At 33.1% G+C, this 15,265-nt stretch overlaps 1 protein-coding gene across 4 annotated transcripts in view; it reads left to right on the top strand.

Annotated features, from left to right (window-relative positions):
- Positions 1 to 13,964, top strand: part of DMXL1 (Dmx like 1) — a 127,572-nt gene extending 113,608 nt beyond the window's left edge. For 3 of the 4 annotated variants that reach the window (XM_024743340.1, XM_024743339.1, XM_024743337.1), the window contains 5 exons: positions 1,042 to 1,134; positions 3,507 to 3,598; positions 8,754 to 8,806; positions 11,147 to 11,364; positions 13,057 to 13,964. In XM_024743340.1, coding sequence (XP_024599108.1) covers positions 1,042 to 1,134; positions 3,507 to 3,598; positions 8,754 to 8,806; positions 11,147 to 11,364; positions 13,057 to 13,281 — 681 coding nt within the window. In that variant the 3' untranslated portion in view covers positions 13,282 to 13,964. The remainder of the gene's footprint in view (positions 1 to 1,041; positions 1,135 to 3,506; positions 3,599 to 8,753; positions 8,807 to 11,146; positions 11,365 to 13,056) is intronic. The other variant, XM_024743338.1, reaches the window with a different exon arrangement.
- Positions 13,965 to 15,265: the final 1,301 nt, after the last annotated feature.

Raw genomic sequence — 15,265 nt, 5'->3', positions numbered from 1 at the left:
CAAATATAATTTTGTAGTACGCAGTGTTGACTAATGTGTAAGAAAAATGGGTGTGTAAATTGATATTACCACTTAGGATTTAATTTTGGCTTCACCTACCAATTTTAAATGATGCCCTTTGACAGAGCTTTTTCTTTTCTAGATGTCTGTCCTATATAAATACTCAGAGGTGTATATGCAAGAATGTTCAAAACAGTACTTTTTATTATAGGAAAAATTGGAAATTCTATAAGGAAAAGCTTTAAAAAGTTACAATGCAACTATATAGTGTAATACTGCACAGCACAAGAATGAGGTAGATTTATAGATACCAATGTGAAAAAATGGCTATAATGAGTAAAAAATGTAACTGTAGAACTGTATATTATCGTCATAATTTTTAAAAAACCTTGTATCCTTGTATGTATGAATGTTTGAATATTCATAGAACAAATCTGAAAGGGAACACTATCAAATTGTTAATAGTTGTTATATCTGTAGATGGGAGAGGGCAGGAGTCCGAATTAGACATTTATTTTAAGATCTGTATCATATACTCCCTTACTGGATTATTTTGTCATCTTTCCAGTCAAAATGCTCTGAGTTTCCATAGTGGAATTATTTTACTGTGATAAACTGTTTCATTTTCTGCTGTTGTTTACATGTTTTTCTTGTTGTATATCTCTGGAAGTCCTTACTTTGTCTTTTTTAAGATGAACAGTTTTTTTATCTTATATACGCTAAAACTTTGTCACATGGCTTAATGTGTAAATCCAGTATTCTATTTTTGGAGTATTTACAGAGAATATACAGACTGTGCTGTCGGTTAGTATAATAAATTGAGTGTCTGATGTTAGTTTCCTTTATATCCACCCTGGAATTTTTTACAGCAATAGCTAAATGTTTTTCTGGACTAGATCCATGCATAGGTGAAGTGAAAAGTCAAGCAACTTATCAGTCAAATGTTTAAGAGTTAAAATATGAGATTCACAGTGAGGGTAAGGGTAAATAATGTGCTTTTTTATTTGTATTAAATACTTTTAAATATTTTTTTTCTCTAAGTTTGGAATAGTTGATGCTGATGGATATTTAAGTTTGTATCAAACAAACTGGAAATGTTGTCCAGTTACTGGAAGTATGCCTAAGCCATACCTGGTAAGCCAAGAATTCCTACCTTTAAAATTTTTTGAATTTTTATTTTAAACCAAGAATATATACTTGCAAGAAATATCAAAGCCAAAATATAAAATCTGTCTAGTCCTGTGTATTCAATCACTTTACTATAAGTTTCTGTCCTTGTATTGTGTTGAAAATCACACTGTGAGGTATAAAAATCCTTAGTCTCTGGTAACTTGGAGAATAAACCTGTATGAAAGTACCTGTTTCTGATGGCAAGGGGAGATCAGATGTGTGGTTACTCAGAGGCAGGGGTGGAGAGGGGAAATTGGATGGAGGCAGTCAGAAGGTACAAACTTCCAGGTAAAAGGTAAGTAAGTACTGGGTATGTAATGTACAACATGATTAACATAATTAACACGGCTACATGTTATATATGAAAGTTGTTAAGAGAGTAAATTCTAAGCATTTTCAGAATAAGGAAAAATATTTTTTCTTTCATTTTATATCTATGCGAGGTGATGGATGTTACTAAACTTATTTCATGATGTATGTAAGCCAGAACATTATGCTGTACTCCTTATTTAAACTTATGCAGTGCTGCATGTTAATCATTTCTCAAAACTGAAAGGAAGAAAAAAAAAAGAAAACATAAGAAAAGTAAAAAAATCTCACCAGAAAATGTAAATAAATAATAAAGCTCGTGGATTAGTCACTCGATAAAGACCAAAGTAGTAAAATTAATTAAAAATGCAATGATTAGTCAAGGGATAAATAAAATAAAAAGATGTTAAAAAAAAAAAGAAACCTATATAGAACCAACATGGTAACTCTGGAGACCCATGAGTTACTCAAGCCCTTTTCTAGCCTCACTAAATGGCAGTGGCTATGATACCTAAAAAGAATGATCAACAGACCAGTGCATTTGGTTGTTTTTCTGCAGTTATTATCCCTTATGAACAAAGTAGAAAGGGTATCCTATAGCTGGTGCTATTTTCTTGCCCATCTCTTAAAAAAAAAAAAAGATGCATCTCTATTCAGGACCACACAGGTTCAGTGAACCTTCTGCAGCTTCATAGAACACTGAATTTATATTTGATGGATTCTTTAGTGAAGCCCTTTATAAGACTAAGTAATATCTATCAAGAAAAAAATTAAGAATATGGGTTAAAATTCCAGTAATTCATCCAAGGTTAAATGCTAGAATAAAGTACTGGTCTAAGTGAAAGCAAGCAAGGGAGTGTTGGTGAGGGTACCTTGAAAGAATATTTATTTTTCCTCATATTTTCATTCAGGCAGCAGATTAAATGTACAGGTGGGCCTTGAACAACACAGGGGTTAGGGACACTGGACACCTCACCCCCCCAAGTTGAAAATCTGCATATAACTTTGCAGTCACTCCTCCATATCCATGGTCCTGCATCCACAGATTCAACTAACCTTGGATCATGTAGTACTGTAGTATGTATTTATTGAAAAAAATCTGTGTATCAGTGGACCCATGCAGTTCAAACCTGTGTCGTTCAAGGGTCAACTGTACAGGTTTATGTTTCTTAGGGGACTGCCTTTGTTTTAAAACTTCTAAAAAGACAAATTGGATTAAAAATGAACATTATTTGCTTTTGGGAATTAAAGTAGATTTTATTTTAAAGACATATCATCTAGCCCAGCTGCAGTGGTGGTTGGGGGCAATGGGGAAGTGACTCACAGGAAAACTTTTTCATATGATGATTTTGACATATTATAAATTTTATTTTTTATTGAAGAGAAACATCTGAACAGACATAACTTGGAAGCCTTTATAACTGACTAAACCTCTTATAGTAGTTTGTTATTGTTTGATGGAATATTGAGAAACATTGTAAATTTTCTAATTTGTTGACTATTAGTAATATGTTTTTATTCACATATTTGAAAAAGTATTTGAAAGCTTAAATATTTCTGAAAATAAATAATTCAGTCTGAGATCATCTAAAATGCTAGTTTTTGTTTTCTGAGACAAAAATTTTCACAAGTATTCTAAGAAAAATGTTTGAACTTAACTTCTTTTGTTTCCCTTTGAACTTTTGTTTGAACAAAAGCGGAGGCCATAAAAGGTCATAACGTATGCATCTTATTTAAATGGTTCAGGGAAAGTTGTGTGTGTGTGTGTGTGTGTGTGTGTGTGTGTGTGTGTGAAAGAGAAGAAAAGGCAAAACAAATGTGCCAAAATGGTAAACATTGGTGAATCGGGGTAAAGGGTATATGAGAGTTCTCTATTACTCTTGCAACTTTTCTAAAATCTGTGGGGGAAAGAACACAAGGATTTAAGTAAGCCACAAATTACATGATCGTTTTTTGATTAATACATCTACCTGCTTATAAAATTGTTTGTGACAGCAATAAACATGTGTTGTTTATAACCATTCCAGACTTGGCAGTGTCATAACAAAACAGCCAATGATTTTGTCTTCGTTAGTTCCTCCTCTCTGATAGCTACAGCTGGTCTTTCAACTGACAATAGGTAAGAGATTATAACTGAAATTGAAGTCTGTGTATGTATAGCTAAGCTTTATTTTTTAATTGCTTAATGTCCTTATATCTCAGTAATGTCATAATTACACCTTTAAATATTTTTATTTAAAGAGACTTGTTTCTTAGAGCTTTTTTAGTGTTTTAATTGTAAAGCTAAGGAAATTCTGGTGACATTAAAGACAAAGTCCATTCCTTCTGGATTTTTAGTATTCTAACGTTAAGACTTTAGTATAGGATAAAAGAATTTGATTGTTGGTAGAGTTTTTCTCCATATTATTTGCTATGTGTTAAGAAAGCTTGAGGCCAAAAAAAAAAAAAGAATATTATTTATTGGCCGTGCTACTTAGTTAAACTCTTGCCACAGCTTTATTATATCGCATTATCAATGTTTCACAGTAAGAACACAAGAAGCTGAGTTGTATAATAACTAGTAAGTGACAGCCCATCCCCATCTCCCCAAATAGCTTAAATATGCAAAAAAAAGTCTCCTCCCTCCATGTCCAGGCACACTTTTTACTTCCCTCCTACACCTGAGTTCTGTGATTAAGGCCTTCTGAGGTTGCTGAGCTTTTGTGTTTGTCCTGAGGCCTCACTTTACACTCAAAGTGGGAATTTTAGGAATATGGAGTTTTCAGCCCATTTTTCATAGAAATTCTTATACACATCTGTGCCTCCTTTGTAACTCACAGAATGGAGTAGAAGCTGCTCCCTTTTGTAGTAGGAATAAGTTTTCTCTGTACTCAAGAAAATTCGGTGTGTCCTGCTACTTATGTATGTGAGTCGAACTATTAGATTAGAAAATCAGTGAATACAAGAAGTGGTTTCCATATTCAGACTTCATATAGTACTCCTTGTAATTACATGTTAATCTAAAGTTATTCAGTTTGGGAAGCTATTAGTTTTTTAAATTTTTGTCTAAAAATTAATCATACATAAATATATTGGTTACTTGTATTCGATGCTTTATAAATTTAAGAACTTTCTGTGTGAGCAAGGTTCAAGCGAGCTATAATGAGACATATTGCTTTTTTTCATTGAAGTATACTTGATTTACAACATTATATTAGTTACAGGTATACAGCATGGTGATTCAGTATTTTTGCAGATTATACTTCATTATAGGTTATTACAAGATAATTGTTACAATTCCCTATGCTATACAGTATATCCTTGTTGCTTATCTATTTTATATATAGTAGTTTTTATCTATTAATTCCATATTCCTAATATGTCACTCACCCGTCTTCCCCTCTTTGGTAACCACAAGTTTGTTTCTATATCTGTGAGTCTATTTCTGTTTTGTATATACAGTCATTTGTCTCTGTTTTTAGATTCCACATGTAAGTTATATTATATAGTATTTGTCTTTTTCTGTCTGATTTATTTCACTTAGCATGATATTCTCTAGGTCCATCTACATTGCTGCAAATGGCAGTATTTCATTCTTTTTTATGGCTGAGTAGTATTTTTGTGTGTGTGTGTGTGTGTGTGTGTGTGTGTGTGTGTGTGTGTGTCACATCTTAATCCAGTCATCTGTTGATGGGCACTTGGGTTGCTTCCATGTCTTGGCTATTGTAAATAGTGCTGCTGTGAACATTTGGATGCATGTATCTTTTTAAATTAGTATTTTCATTTTTTCCAGATATGTACCCAAGGAGTAGAATTGCTGGATCATATGGTAGTTCTATTTTTAGTTTTTTGAGGAACCTCCATACTGTTTTCCACAGTGGTTGCACCAATCTACATTTCCACCAACAGTGTACAAGGGTTCCATTTTCTCTACACTTGTCTCCAGCATTTATTGTTTGTAGATTTTTTTGATGATGGCCATTCTGACTGGTGTGAGGTGATAACTCATTGTTGTTTTGATTTGCATTTCTCTAATAATGAGTGATGTTGAGAATCTTTTCATGTGCCTGTTGGGCATCTGTATGTCTTCCTTGGGAAATTGTCTATTCAGATCTTCTGCCCATTTTTTTATTGAGTTTTTTTTTATATTGAGTTGTATGAACTGTATGTATATTTTAGGTTTTAACCGCTTGTCAATCATCATTTGCAAATATTTTCTCCCATTCAGTAGGTTGTCTTTTCGTTTTGTTGATGATTTCCTTTGCTGTGCAAAAGCTTTATGTTTAATTAGGTCCCATTTGTTTATTTCTGCTTTTATTTCTTTTGCCTTAGGAGACTGATCTAAGAAAATATTGCTACAATTTTTGTCAGAGTGTATTGCCTATGTTCTCTTCTAGGAGGTTTATGGTTTTCCATTCTTACATTTAGGTCTTTAAACCATTTTGAGTTTATTTTTGTATATGGTGAACAGAAATGTTCTAATCTCATTATTTTATATGTGGCTGTCCAGTTTTTCCACCACCACTTGTTGAAGAGTCTGTCTTTTCTCCATTGTATATTCTTGCCATCTTTGTCATAGATTAACTGACCATAAATGCTTGGGTTTATTTCTGGGGTCTCTGTTCTGTTCCATTGATCTATGTGTCTGTTCTTGTGGCAGTACCACACTGTTTTGATTACTGTAGCTATGTAGTATAGTCTGAAGTCAGGGAGTGTGATTCTTCCAGCTCTATTCTTTTTTCTCAACATTGCTTTGGCAATTCAGGGTCTTTTGTGATTCCGTGTGAGTTTTAGGATTATTTTGTTCTAGTTCTGTGAAAAATGCCATGGGTATTTTGATGGCGATTGCATTAAATCTGTAGATTGCTTTGAGTAGTGTGGCCAATTTAACAATATTAATCTTCCAGTCTGACAGCACAAGATACCTTTCCATTTCTTTGTATTATCTTCAGTTTCCTTAATCAGTGTTTTATATTTCAGAGTATAGGTCTTTCACCTCCTTGGTTAAGTTTATTCCTAGGTATTTATTCTCATTGATGTGATCTTAAACAGGTTGTGTTTTACTTTCTTTTTCTCATATTTCATTATTAGTGTATAAAAATGCAGATTTTTAAAATATTGATCTTGTATCCTGCACCCTTGCTGAATTCATTTATTAGTTCTAAATTTGGGGGGTGAAGACTTCAGGGTTTTCTATCCAAAGTATCATGTCATCTGCAAATAGTGACAGTTTTACTTCTTCCCTTCCAATTTGTTTTTTTTTTAATTAAAAAAAAATTATTTGTTTACTTTGGCTTCACCGAGTCTTAGCTGCAGCATGCGGGATCTTTATTTGCGGCATGTGGACTTCTTAGTTGCGTCATGCAGACTTCTTAGTTGTGGCATGCGGGATCTTTATTTGCGGCATGTGGACTTCTTAGTTGCGGCATGTGGACTCTTAGTTGCGGCATGTGTGCACTATCTAGTTCCCTGACCAGAGATCAAACCCAGGCCCCCTACATTGAGAACATGGAGTCTTACCCACTGGACCAACAGGGAAGTCCCCTTCTCTTCCAATTTGGATACCTTTTATTTCTTTTTCTTGTCTGATTGCTGTGGCTAGGACTTCCAGTACCATGTTGAATAAAGTGGAGAGAGTGGACATCCTTGTCTTGTTTCTGAATTTAGTGGGCAGGCTTTCAGCTTTTCACTGTTGAGTATGATGTTGGCTGTGGATTTGTCTTAAATGACCTTCATTATGTTGAGGAATGTTCTCTCTATACACACTTTGATGAAAGTTTTTATCATGAATGGACATCTCAGTAGACAGTTTTTTTGTGTATTTTGAGATGATCATATGATTTTTATCTTTCCTTTTGTTAATGTGATGTATTACATTTATTGATTTGCAAATGTTGAACTATCCTTGTGACCCCAGAATAAATCCAACTTGATCATGGTGTATGATGCTTTTTATGTATTGTTGGATTCAGTTTGCTAATATATTTTGTTGAGGAGTTTTGTATTTGTAGTTATCAAAGATATTGGCCTGTAATTTTCTTTTTTTGTAGTGTCTTTGTTTGGTTTTGGTATCAGGGTAATGGTGGCCTTGTAGAATGAATTTGGGAGTGTTCCCTCCTCTTCAGTTTTTTTGGAATGGTTTAAGAAGGATAAGTGTTTGTTCTTCATATGTTTCGTAGAATTCCCCTGTCTGGTCCTGGACTTTTGTTTCCTGACAGTTGGGTTTTGATGGTTTTTTTTTTCCCTTACAGATTCATTTTCGTTTCTAGTGATCAGTCTGTTCAAACTTTCTGTTTCTTCTTGACTCGTTCTTGGCAGGCTGTATGTTTCTAGAAAATTGTCCATTTCTCCTAGGTTGTCCAATTTGTTGGCATATAACTGTTAATAGTATTATAGTTCTTTGTATCTCTTTCGTATCGGTTGTTATTTCTCCTCTTTCACTTTTTATTTTGTTTATTTGGGTCTTCTCTCTTCTTCTTGATGCGCTGGATAAAGGTTTGTCAATTTTGTTTTCTTTTCAAAAAATCAGCTCTTGCTTTCATTGATTGTTTTTGTTGTTTTTTTTTAAATCTCTATTTTGTTTATTTCCTCTCTGATCTTAATTATTTTCTTCCTTCTGCTGACTTTGGGCTTTGTTTGTTCTTTTTCTAATTCTTTTAGGTGGTAAGTGGTAGGCTGTGTTGTTTATTTGAGAAGGCCTGTATTGCTATGAACTTCTCTCTTAGAATTGCTTTTGCTTCATCCCATAGATTTTGGGTTGTTGTGTTTCCATTTACAATTGTCTCAAGATCTTTTTTGACTTCCTCTTTGATTTTGTCATTGACCCATTGGTTTTTTAGTAGCATGTTGTTTAGTCTCCACGTGTTTGGGGTTTTTTTCCATTCTTCTTTCTGGAGTTAATTTTTAGCTTCATACTATTGTGGTCAGAAAAAAATGCTTGATACAATTTCTATGCTCTTAAATTTGTTGAGGCTTATTTTGTGACCTAGTATGTAATATGTTCTGGAGAACATTCCATGTGTGCTTGAAAAGAATGTGCATTCTGCTGTTTTGGGGTGTAATATTCTGTACATATCATTTAAGTTCAGCTGGTCTATTGTGTCACTTAACACCACTATTACCTTTCTCTCTGGATGATCTGTTCATTGATGTTGGGGGGGGTGTTAAAATCCCCTGCTATTACTGTATTATTGTCTATTTCTCCCTTTATGTCTATTAGTATTTGCTTTATATATTTAGGTGCTCCTGTATTGGGTGCATATATGTCATTCAATAATCTTTTTTTTTTTTTCCAGAAACATATGTTTGTGGGACACTCTTGTAGCACCTGCCAACAGTTTAGTCCATGGTAAGTTTTGAAAGCATTTTATGAATCACAAACTAATAAAGTAAAAGTGATTTTTAAATGGATTTTTTTTTTTTAATGACACACTTAGTAGCCTGTGAGGTTTATTTTTGACCATGGTGGCAAAGTTTAAAAGAAGAAAAAATGCTGTATATGTACTTAACTCTTCACCGTACTTTAATGAAGGACAGTGGAACATAGATAATATAAAAATCATTTGTTTTTGCTTTGAATCTGATAGCACAGGTCCGAACATCAGTTACAGTATTATATCCCCTCACACCACTCTTACTCAACTTTGTACTTGAAGTTCTAAATAAAGCAATAAGACAAGAAAAGGAAGTAAAAGTTATCCATATTGGAAGGGAAGAAATAAAACTGTTTATGCACAGATTACATGATGGTGTAGAAAATCCCAAAGAATACAGAAAAAAAACTGCTGGAACTGATGTGTAAGCACAGTAATGTCACAGGATACCAGGTCATTATACTAAAATTAGTTGCATTCCTTTATCAACAATGAACAATTGGAATTTGAAATTAAAAAAAAATATTACCATTTAAAATAGCACCCAAAATAATGAAATACTGAAGCATAAATTGAAATATGTATAGCATCTGTTGGGAAAAGCTACAAAAAAAGTAAAAGAAAAAAAGATCTAAATAAATTTTCATCATGTTCACAGATTGTAAAACTTGATATTGTTAGGATGTTACTTCCTCACAACTTTATAGATTCAGTGGAATTCTAATTAAACCCCCAGCAATCTGTTTTGTATATATCAACAAACTGGTTCTAAAGTTTATGTAGAGAGGCAAGAGACCTAGAATAATGCATACTGAATAAAAACAAACTTGGAGAACTCACATTACCTGATTTCAGGACTCACTATAAAGCTACAGTAATCAAGCCATTGTGGTACTGGCTGAAGAAGAGACACAGATTAGAGAGCCCAGAAATAGACCCACACATAAATAGTAGACTCATTGCTAATAATGGCACAAAGATAATTCAGTGGAAACAGATAGTCTTTCAACAAAAAGTGCTAATAACAATTGGGTGCTTATATGTGGAATAATGAACATAGGTACAAACCTTACCCCTTTCACAAAAATTTACTCAAAATGACTCATGTAAAACATGTAAAAAGAAAACTGTAATACTTCTAGAAGGAAATATAGGAGAAAATCTTGGTGACCTCGGGTTTGGTAATGAGATTTAGATACAACACCAAAAGCACAATCTATTAAAGAAATGATATATTCAAGATTTTTTAAAATTACCGTTTTTCTCAATAGCAAATAAGCATATAAAAGATGCTCAACATCAGTAGTCATCAGGGAAATGCAAACTAAATTCACCATAATTTATCATACTACTTTGTATACTGAAATGGCAAAAATTAAAGGTTCTAGACTACCAAGTGTTGGTGAGGATATGGAGAAACTGGAACCCTCATGATTTGCTGATAAAAGTATAAAACAGTACAACTGCTTTGGAAAACTGTTTAGCAATTTCTTAGTGAAGTTAAACATGCATGTAGCGTGACCCAGCAGTATATAGTTTTACATATGTATCCAAGAAAAATGAAAACACATGTCCACAAATAGACTGGTATTAGGAATGTTCTTAGCAGCTTTATTTATAGTAGCCAAAAACTGGAAACAACACAAATGTCCAACAGGATAACGTGGTATATTTATGTAATAGAATACTATTCAGAATTTAAAAGCATGACCTACTGATACGTGAGACACATCTAAAATGTTATGTTAAAGAAAAAGAAGCAGGCACAAAAGAATATATACTATAAAATTCCATTTATGTGAAGTTCAAGAATTGGCGAAACCAATTGGATAGAAATCAGGATAGCGATTGCCTTTGAGGGAGAGGCATGAGGGAACTTTCTGGGATGATGAAAACAGCTGTGTTAAAAGCCGTATTTGGTACAGGGCTAATTTTGCCCCTCTATTGAGGCAGTACCCTTCTCAGTACTCTATACGATGCCTTGTGAATTATGAGGGTTTTTTCCCAGTATGGCTGGTGGAAATAGGAACCCAGATCAACTTGGGTTCCCCTTTCTTATGCCATGGCCAGAAAATACTCTATAGGCAATAAGCTGGGGCAGTTATGTTGGTCACCCAGTTTGTTTCCCATTTTGCAAAGATCATTCTTCATTACTTAGTGACCGGTGTCTCAAACCATTGTTTCCTATATATCATTTGATATTTTAATTGTTTTAGGCAGGATGGCAAATCTAATCTATCATTCTACCTTGGCTGGCCAAAAGCCAGAAGTCTGTTTCTTATACTATTAAATAGTTTTTACTTTTTTTTTTCCAGCTTTTACTTGTCATGATAGCGGAGCCACTGTTTTAGCATATGCTCCAAAACATCAGCTACTAATATCAGGTGGCAGAAAAGGCTATACATGTGTTTTTGACCTTCGGCAACGACAGCAGAGGCAGCTTTTCCAGAGCCATGATTCTCCTGTTAAAGCCATTGCTATTGATCCAACTGAAGAGTACTTTGTTACAGGATCTGCTGAGGGCAACATAAAGGTAAATACAGTAATGCCACAATATCTATTACAATATGAAAAGAAATCTTTAGAAACCTTAGATCTTTAATCATATTGATGACACCAGTCTCTTTAAATAATAGAAATATTAATTCCTTTGTAGTCAACAAGGTTAATTGCTATTTAATAAATCTTTTAATGAATGAAATAAAATAATATTTAACTTGAAAAATGCCTGTTTTTCAGTTGTTTTCAAATATGCTTAACTAATGCACGCGAAAGAACTGGATTTTCCATGGATATGAACATATTTCAGACATTAGAATTAGTCTTGACTCCATATTCAGAGTTACTGAATTCAGTTTCAGGGGCTGTGAGATATACTGACATTTTCCCTTATCCCAAATTTCTCCCCATTTTGTCATTCATAGTATCAGCATCCAACAACTCAGTGCCTGATTCAAGAATTCTGATGTACCTGGATAAGCTCTACCTGTAACAGTCCTTCTCAAACTCCACTGTGCTTCAAACTTAGAAGTTTGAATGTTAAGCAGCTTGTTAAAAATGTTAAGCACCTTGTTAAAAATGCATCCCACTCCAGAAATACTGTTATTAGGTCCTATCCCAAAAATACCCATTTGGTAAGTCCAAGGCTCAGGAATGTGCATTTTTGGAACACAGAAATAGTGGTTTTGATGGCAGGTTCTCTGGCTACACTCAGAAGGATCTGCAGGGATAAGACTAGTCCCTACGTTACTCTAGTGGTCAGCAACCCACTGGAGGAGTCTAGTTTCTTAGAATCCATTAATTTAAGTGCTACTGAGTACTTAGTACAGGTAAGTTGGACTGCTTTGTTAGAACTTCCATATTGTTTTCATAATTCTCAGCCAGAAGAAATTGAAGAATTTCAAAAAGGTTTTTCTTAAATATATACACCAGCTTCCATACAGAATTCTTTTTTTTTTCCAGTTTGAAGCTAGTTTCTTATTTAAACTGCCCTCAGTTTAGAATAAGTCATACTATATTTTAGATTAGTTATTTAGATTAGTTTGTACTTTCATTCTGAGGTTTATTATTTAATTAAGTTATAAGATTTCATAGTATACCAGGTAGTATTCAGGACTTACAATTTAACAATCATGTCTAGAGTAATATGAATTAATGAATTTCTTAGGGAAAAGAAAGAAATATTTTTTTTAAATGTGATGTCAAAACATCAGAAAGTTGTAATAATTCATCTTGCAGCTGGAATATAGTTTTGACTGGTCTGAAGGCCTCTAGGTGTTTGGTATTTTTCTCTTTCCAGCGGTTCTGATCCCCTGGTGGGTACTGTATATTATGGGGAAAGAATTACCCCACTATACAACTACACAACAGAAACTTCGCTGAGAGATAGGAAATCTTGATTGTAGTTCCTATAACATTACAAGTTTCTGTTGCATTGTACACCTAACCTCCTTGTACCTAAGTTTTCTCGTCTCCAACGAAGGGTTTAAAGTACCTCCTCTCTTACTGGATTGATTTTTGAAGAATGTGATAATATCAAAGAGCTTTGGAAAATTGTAACACCATATACAGAATCAAAATGTTATGACTGTAAGCCTACACAGATTTTTCTCCATTTTTGTTTTAGAAATTCCTTATTTGTGCAGGAAAACAGACGTGAATCTTTTGTTTGGATTTTTATGGTAATCGTCAACCCCAATTTTTATTTTGTTCTTATATATTTCAGATTTGGAGTCTCTCTACCTTTAGTCTTCTCCACACTTTTATCAATGAACATGCTCGGCAATCCATTTTCAGAAATATTGGAACTGGAGTGATGCAAATTGAGACAGGGCCTGCAAATCACATTTTTTCATGTGGAGCTGATGGAACAATGAAAATGAGAATACTGCCAGATCAGTTTAGCCCATTAAATGAAGTGTTGAAAAATGATGTGAAATTCATGCTGTAACATTTTAACGATAAGATGTATAATTTATTACCTATTCCATGAAGTGGCCAACACATATGATGTACAGTGATCAGTCTCTATGCCACAGATAAGCTAATGCTTTCTTGTTTTCATATTTATTTTATGGAGCTTTGCCCTTGATGCACTGATGCCTTAAAAATTAATAAGGTCATTCAAAATTAGACTACATTGCCTAAAGTAGAATGTATAAGTAATGCTGTAATAATACATATTTATAGTGTAGTGAGTATATCATAGTGTTAAAGGAGTTTTGTTTTCTTGTTGTTGATAAATTCTTCTGCAGATATCTCTGCATGAATTTGTTTCACAGTAAAAATACCCTTTATGTAAAGGCAGTTGCACATCAGTCATCACTTAATTCACCACACTCTCACTGCCTTTTTCAAACTTACACATCTCACACTCCTCTCTTAATTAATGATAGATTGATATTTGGGTAAGAATCAAAAAATAGTGAACATCTCCATTAACACTGTCTTTGGGACTTTAGTGACAGGTGAGCCAAATGCCTCGTTACATAAAGTTTTCATCAGTTTCCCCTCTGGACCCCAAGTTGTGTGTGTGTGGTCGTGTATATATATGTAATGTATCTTATACATCTTATTTGAACTTTGTGTGTGTGTGTGTATATGTGTATATATGTGTGTGTGTGTGTATATATATATATATATATATATATATATATGAAAAATATGCCATCACAACCACTGCCACCAGAATAACAACTTTTTCTGCAACTTTTTTCACCTTTTTTTTTTTTTTAATTTTTGAATTCCCATCCTAATTTTCAAATAAATTTCAGGAAAACTTCCAAGATTATTATTTTAAAGATTACATTGAGTCAGATAAGACTTAGCAGGCAATAATGATTCTGTGTTGGCATATATGAGATACTTAAGCTTATAAATTTGTCAAAGGATTTCTAGGCACCATACATTTTACTTAAATTTTATTTTATTTTATTTCTTAGTTTTTAGGTGCTTTTAGTCTCAAAGTTCTGAAAACCTTATAGCAGTGTTTTTAGAAACAAATGTGAAAACAGTCAAATTAAATAGATAGTATTTACAAATGTAAAATACCTGCCAGATCTACCATTAAAAGATAATAAACTAAGCCTTATATTTTATTATTTTTTGCCAAAATATATTATTTTATTATAAAATATGACCAAAATATTAAAAATGCACAATGCTTTTAACTTAAATGTGCTAACCCTATTTCTGTCTGTTTTGTGCTATACCTTTTCTGATTCAGAATTATAGAAAACTTGATAATACTTGATTTTAACCAAGAAGACTGGAGGCAGATGGGACTAAGAGTTTAAGGGACAATTATATACTATTTAGCTTAAATATATTTTAATAGGAATATTAAGAGAACATTTTTATGTAACAAAATATGGAAAGCTATTATCTTGGAAACTAAAGAGTCAAATGAAGCAAAGAAATGAAGGGCTGGTAAAATGAATTTTGTAATATCCTCAGGATACTTTTAAAAGTATATTGTTAAAAGATTTTGTAAATTGTATTCATAATTTTAAATGTGTTGAGCAAGTTGCAGTGAAGACACTGTTATTATGTAGAGAGTTGATGTGCTCATAATAACCTGTACTATAAATTGTGCAATAACGATATGTGACTATTTTGCCATGGAGAAATCTGTGACAACATTGCAAACAATACTATTGTTTGATGTAGTTAATATTAAGTTATTCCTCAGTAATTTCTTCATGAATCAAGATTCAAAAGGCTTTAAACACTTTCAGTGAGATAGAAAATGTATTATTATGCTTACTAGGAAAAAGACATTGTGGATGAAGAATTAAGCATTTTAATTGAGGGTTTATATGAATAATAAATTATGTAAGCCCATATGTATTTACATCCAGAGTCATAATATTTTAAATAAACAATCATGCAGTAACTATTTTTAGCATGCTATTGTTTTAAGTAGTATTTATGCC

Source organism: Neophocaena asiaeorientalis, unplaced genomic scaffold (genome assembly GCF_003031525.2).
Source record: "Neophocaena asiaeorientalis asiaeorientalis breed wild unplaced genomic scaffold, Neophocaena_asiaeorientalis_V1.1 scaffold26, whole genome shotgun sequence".
Taxonomy (NCBI): domain Eukaryota; kingdom Metazoa; phylum Chordata; class Mammalia; order Artiodactyla; family Phocoenidae; genus Neophocaena; species Neophocaena asiaeorientalis.
Note: the sequence above shows the minus strand (reverse complement) of the source record. Positions and strands in the feature narration are given on the sequence as shown.